Below are 6,000 nucleotides of genomic sequence, written 5' to 3' on the forward strand. Positions count from 1 at the left end.
GAAGAGCCGAAATTGATTGAGATTTTGTTCCAAGGATGAAATTAAAATTCACTTGCCAATATATTTTCTGGGGATTGTATTTTTAAGAATATATATTTTTTAAATCAACCATTGCCATGTCGATTTATTTGAATTTTACGTAAAGTTATCAAAACATTGACAGTGAATTGAAGGATTTTTTTTACGTTTTGCGAAAAGGGGATCCAGGATGTTTTGAAAAATTAGACATGAACGCAGTGAATCGCACAACTTGTATTTTTTTCATTTTATTAGCTGCCGTAGAATAACGCAAAATTATTGAGGGTAAACTTATCGATTGTTGATGAATAATTCAAAACCAACCCAAAAATAATTTTCACCCTCTTTATCGTACAGCGCAAGAAGCTTTATAATATGAAAGCAACATGAAATCTGAATAAATTATTATGTTGAAGCCCATTGAGAACACTTATGGTGCAAAGCATCGGGTTAGAATCGCTGGCACAAATCTATACAATTAGAGGCCTACATCTCGTAGAAAAAAGTTCCTCTATTAGCACGCGAGAAACGGTGCGTAGGGACCGATTGTAGTAGTTTCCAGTCGTTTGCTGTTAGAGCTTTGGGAGCTATAGAGGATAATTGAACGTCAAAAAATGGAAACACATTTTTTACTTCGTGTCTCATCTAAACATAATACATCGATGGTCGCGGGTTCAATTATCAGCAAACTTAAACCTTCGAACCGATAAAACTTTTACAAAATGTCTGGAATACTTGTCATTTATTTTGCGGAAAATAAAATCATGTGAATAGTAGAAGAAGTCGAGACGCTCGAGGAAGACATGGCACGATCAAGTAAATCAGATACATACGTCGGGTCATGTCAAGAGTCACAATAATAGAGTATTTATGAGACGAGGTATGAACATGATTCAAAGGCAAAGAGTGTTTGCCAAGACCGAGTTGTTTGGCGGTCCGTCTGGTTAGTTATTTAAAATCCTGTTTTCAGTCTTAAGTTTTACAATTAAAATGCAAAACAGATTATATTCGATAAAGTTTATGAAAAATACCGTACTTAAATTTTAATTTATATGAAAACTTAGAACATATAAAAATGAAGAAAAAAACAAGTATTTTATAGTTTACCTAAGAGCATCTCTATTATCTATTAACATTTAAATAAAAAAGGAACAAAAACACCATGGACGGTCATCATGGTGTGATTAGCAATTAATTATATTTAAATTATCATTAAAAAAAATTACTACAAAAATGGGCAAATTAATGTTTAATATAAAAATTAAGTGTTCAAGTCACATACAACATCGTTGTGCACCCAAAAAAAGTAATTATTCTCAATGAGTATCGCCTCCGTTGTTAGCTATTATTAGGCCCCGTGTACCCCGGTGCGGGTGTCCGCCTCGGTAATTTGAGATTTACGAGCGGAGCTTTGAATAAAGAGTTGGAATTTAATAAAACGTCATGGGGGTGTGAGGGTATTATTAATTTATGATCATTGTGACCGTGCGGCCGCCCGGAGCAAGCCGTGTTAATATTAGTTATAGTTGGCATTGCGGCCGTATGGCGCTTGTGGTGGTGTACGTTCTTGCATGGGGTGCACATTTGCACAAAGTACTTGGAACGTCTGTACACGTACGGAGTGCACAATGCACAATTCTTGTGGCTTTATTGGACCATATTTCCACCCAACATGTATGGTTCAATAAAGCCACCCTAACTGGCCAACAGTATTTGTCAGGGTTTTTTATTTGACTACATCGTAAGCTTACCGGTACTACTAAGAATTCCAGGAGATTGGTTTGAAGAAGGATATGCAGAAAGATTAATTAGGTGAATGTTGGGTTAATTTTTTTTGGCTGGATATTTCAATGAAGCCGCTACCAGTAATTATTGTATTGGTGATTACTTTCAATTGAATATCAACCAACATTCCTTCTAACTAACAACTCAAAGATTTTTTTAACATCGATGCCACAAATACTTTCAACTCATGCCAGACATAGCAAGCAATGTTTTGGTTATTAATTATCATAATAAATCATCGTTTCTCGCGTTATTTTAGGTGCATACTGCACAAGAGTCTCAACTGCTCCCAACCGCCTGAAACCAGTGAGACTATTTCCCAATCGGGAAATTTTGTGAGGCTGAAGGATATGGCAAGAGGTAGAATGAGGAAGAGGAATGTGTGAAGATATCTGGATATTTAGATCTGGTCATCAAACACTGGTAAAGCCATTTCAAGCAATATTTCAATTCTAAATGTTGGTCTTACACCAGGGCGATACTGAGAGTATCTTCCACTCTTGAACGTGCCGCAAATATACTATACATAATTTTAAATGAATAAATTGTGAAATAATAAATTTACTTGCGCACGCCGGATGTGAACCATCGTCCTCCAAATTCTTAGTTGAGAGCCTTACCCTTCAACCACGGAGGCTATCGTTGATTGTATTTTCAAAACCCCTAAATACCACAGCCAGTAATTGAATCTCTTCCATTGAAAGCTAAATAATCGGCATTGTAGATCCATTCTCCATACCTATTTAAGCAGACATTTCATTGAACCTACATTCCGTTTCGGCATAGTGAAATGTTTCACAACAATTAGTCAATGTACATTTTTTCGTACTTCTGGGAACATGGGACCGTTCGATGGATAAATTTTAATTTTGAAACATGGCCGCTGGGCAAAGCTGGTCAAACATTTGCCAAAAACAAAATTGTTTTATTTATTGAGCATTAATCATCGACATATTGTATGCATTATAAACAGTGTTTTTGCTCAGGTCGATTGTTTCGATTTAATCACAAGGCGTACGGTTGAAATAATCCGAATAATAACTAATTAAGCAACGATTAGTTTGTTTTATGCTATAAATTTCAGATAAACATATTGTTCTTGTTTCTCTGTGGCCACGTATTAAATGAATGCTAATTATTTGTATTTAAAAAAAATTATAATAAATCTCACCTAAATTAAAAACATACCAATATAATAATCTATATATAAGTCTTATCTTATTCTCATCGCTCTTTTATGAAAGCAAATTGACATTGATCGATTTTATATAAAACATTTTTTTTTTAATAACCGTAATACTAATTTGATTTATTATTTGATTTTATTTTTAATAAAATAAATAACTTTAGATACAACACTATTTAGCCAAGTTAATCGACATGTTTCAAAACAATGGTTTCTTCCTCGGGATAATGAACATTAACAAATTTAAACGAAAAATTCAAATAAGTTTGGACAAATCAGTACCTAAAACAAAAATATTACAATTATATTTTAAGTTTTTAAACATAAATGCAATAACAACCTTTTTTACAATAATTTTATTTATTTTCCATAATTGTCTATGCTATAACAATATCTAATTGATCACCGCTCATTTTAATATTTTTGTCTTTAAGTACTTATTTGTCTACACTTGTTTGTCTATTTTCATTATTGTTCATTTTAATTATCCTGACAAAGAAACCATTGGTTTTTAAATAATTTGATTATATTTATTAAATAGTGGTGTATACTAAGTTACACATATTATGTATATTAAAATGAAACCATAAAGATAATATGCAATTATTAAAGAAGGAATTAAATTATTTGCATAGCCCAGTTATTGTGGTACATCAACTCAAAGAACCTTTGAGTTGATGTATCTTTTACAAACAGACAGAGAAACATAAATTATCGATAATTCCATTTTTAGCATTTTACTCTGTCGCGGAATGTTTGCTTTTTGTACAGGTCTATAGAAGTAGATTGACACACTTGCATACTAAATAATATAGAGGTAGCTAATAACCGGAATATACATAATATTTATGTAAATTAGGTTTGCAACTACTATTACCCAGGGAGCAATGAAAATATGCGTTTTAATTTGTATAAAAAGCGTCAAACTCGTTGAACATAATGCAAACGATAGTGGTCAATGCTTCTGTAGCTATCAAACGTCCAAAAATAGTAATTTGTAAGATTTTACTCTCTTCTATTCCCCTTTATAACCCCCCATATAGTGATATGAACTCTTGGTCGATGACTGTGAATGAAATCGCTAATTATGTCTCCATAACTAAGGTGTGTTTTTTTCTTTGTTTATAGGAAACAGCTTCGAATGTGACTGCCGCCTCTCCTGGATGCATATGCTCAGGAACGATACCAAGAGCGAAAAGGTCAGGTCCTCTCTAGAGCAAGTCACTTGCCACCTAGAACCGGAATTCCCCGATAACCACCTCATCAACTATCTGCAGAACAAACCATCCGCACAACACTCAGTAAAGAAACAGATTGTCCACCAACACGAAAACCGTATCCACGAAAAGATACACAATTCAATGACATCGGAAGAACAGAATCATAAAAGACAAGACAACATGGACCAAGACAATGAAGAATATAACGACGATAACTACGATGATGCTCAACAAGATGGAACCAATGATGTTGAAGTTCCAACAGAAGCCAAAGAGGAAAAAGATGATAAAAAACATCTGTTCCAAATTCCGCTCAATCTCCTGCCATGTCCAGAAGAACTGAGAGATTCAACAAATTCCCCGAGCCCTAGCCAAGGAGAAGTCAAAGATTATAGAAACCAGAGCAGCGTTAGAAGTCCTTCGCAAGGAGTATTTTTCACAGCTTTACTTTTTGTCATTTTGGTTGTGCGATTACATTCATAATTCAACTGCAATGGAAGTTGAATTCAAAAATACATTCTAGCATTATCTGTATCCCTTCATGTCAAATCTACTGAGAATTTTATAAAACTGGACTAATAAATACAACGATAAAAAATGTCAAAGTTACCTTTTGTTACAATTATTGCAAATAGATTTGACGTGAATTGGCTAATGATATTATTTATCTGACTTTTTACATAGAATTTAAAATGTAAGTTGCTGGTTCTTATGATGCTTTTCTCTTTAAGTAAAACATATTATTTTCGTATAGTTTTTACTTCTGGAAACAATTTTCTAAAATTTGATGTGCTCCTTCTACTTTTATACATATGTAATATTTAGATATTATTATTCAACACGTCGTTTGTGATTCATTTTTGCACAATGTAAATACACAGTTTTAGTAATCTCAGTGAATATTATTAAAAACCTAGAAATTTAAGATTTTATTTCTTTAGTAAATATAAACAATGATTTTTTATCAATTAATTAATTAAGTGCATCCAAATCTTAAATAGTGATAATATACCTATCGCACAAAAACCTACCATGTTTTTTGGCTTTTAATTATTTTCATGTTCAGAAGAGTAACATAGCTAATATAGCCAAAACAATTATTTACGATGGATAAAACCAACACAGTGTATTTATTAATTAGTTAGATTTGGATATAGATATTTAAACGATAGGTTTAGACAAATAAGTAATTTATTTTGTGTTTTCCATTTGTTTTTTATTCATTTTTTCTTAAACTTAGTGTTAACATTGTAAAAATATGCAATGTAAGAATTTCATAAATATTTTTCAATAAAGTGTTTAGATGAGTGCTTTGGTTTATTTTATTATTTTATTTACTCGCTCAACAAGTTATTATCGAAATCATTTTTTCCATGTGAAAATTGTAAAAATAAAAGAAAGTAAAACGGGATTTATTTTGGTGGAATTTATAATTGGTGTTTAGGTCCCAGGAATTATAATAACTAAAATGATTATTATTATTATTATTGAGGAAAGCCAAAACTTTGTGGCTTGACATTATACTACTGAAAAGCGTTATTTGTTGTTGCTTTCCAAAATGTCGCTCTAGTTTGTTTTAAAATATAAAATGTACTCAAAGATCTAAGATTACCAACGTTAAAATAAAAAAGAGATAAAGGTGACTTGATTGAAACATTCAAATTTTCCTCTGGACACTATAGTTACCCTGGCATCAAAAAATGTTCAGAACCAACAAAAATACAAATCTCTTTGCAAACGGAATTGTGAATACATGGAACAAACTTCCAAAACACATTATCGATTATTATT

General features: G+C 32.1%; 1 protein-coding gene across 2 annotated transcripts in view; it reads left to right on the forward strand.

Moving 5' to 3' along the window:
• Positions 1–5,383, forward strand: part of LOC149415294 (connectin-like) — a 314,777-nt gene extending 309,394 nt beyond the window's left edge. For both annotated transcript variants that reach the window (XM_089642268.1, XM_089642269.1), the window contains one exon: positions 4,118–5,383. In XM_089642268.1, coding sequence (XP_089498394.1) covers positions 4,118–4,692 — 575 coding nt within the window. In that variant the 3' untranslated portion in view covers positions 4,693–5,383. The remainder of the gene's footprint in view (positions 1–4,117) is intronic.
• The last annotated feature ends 617 nt before the right edge of the window (positions 5,384–6,000 follow it).

The sequence above is a fragment of the Hesperophylax consimilis genome, chromosome 18 (genome assembly GCF_061612785.1).
Source record: "Hesperophylax consimilis isolate HC1 chromosome 18, BYU_Hcon_1.0, whole genome shotgun sequence".
In the NCBI taxonomy this organism is placed as follows: Eukaryota; Metazoa; Arthropoda; class Insecta; order Trichoptera; family Limnephilidae; genus Hesperophylax; species Hesperophylax consimilis.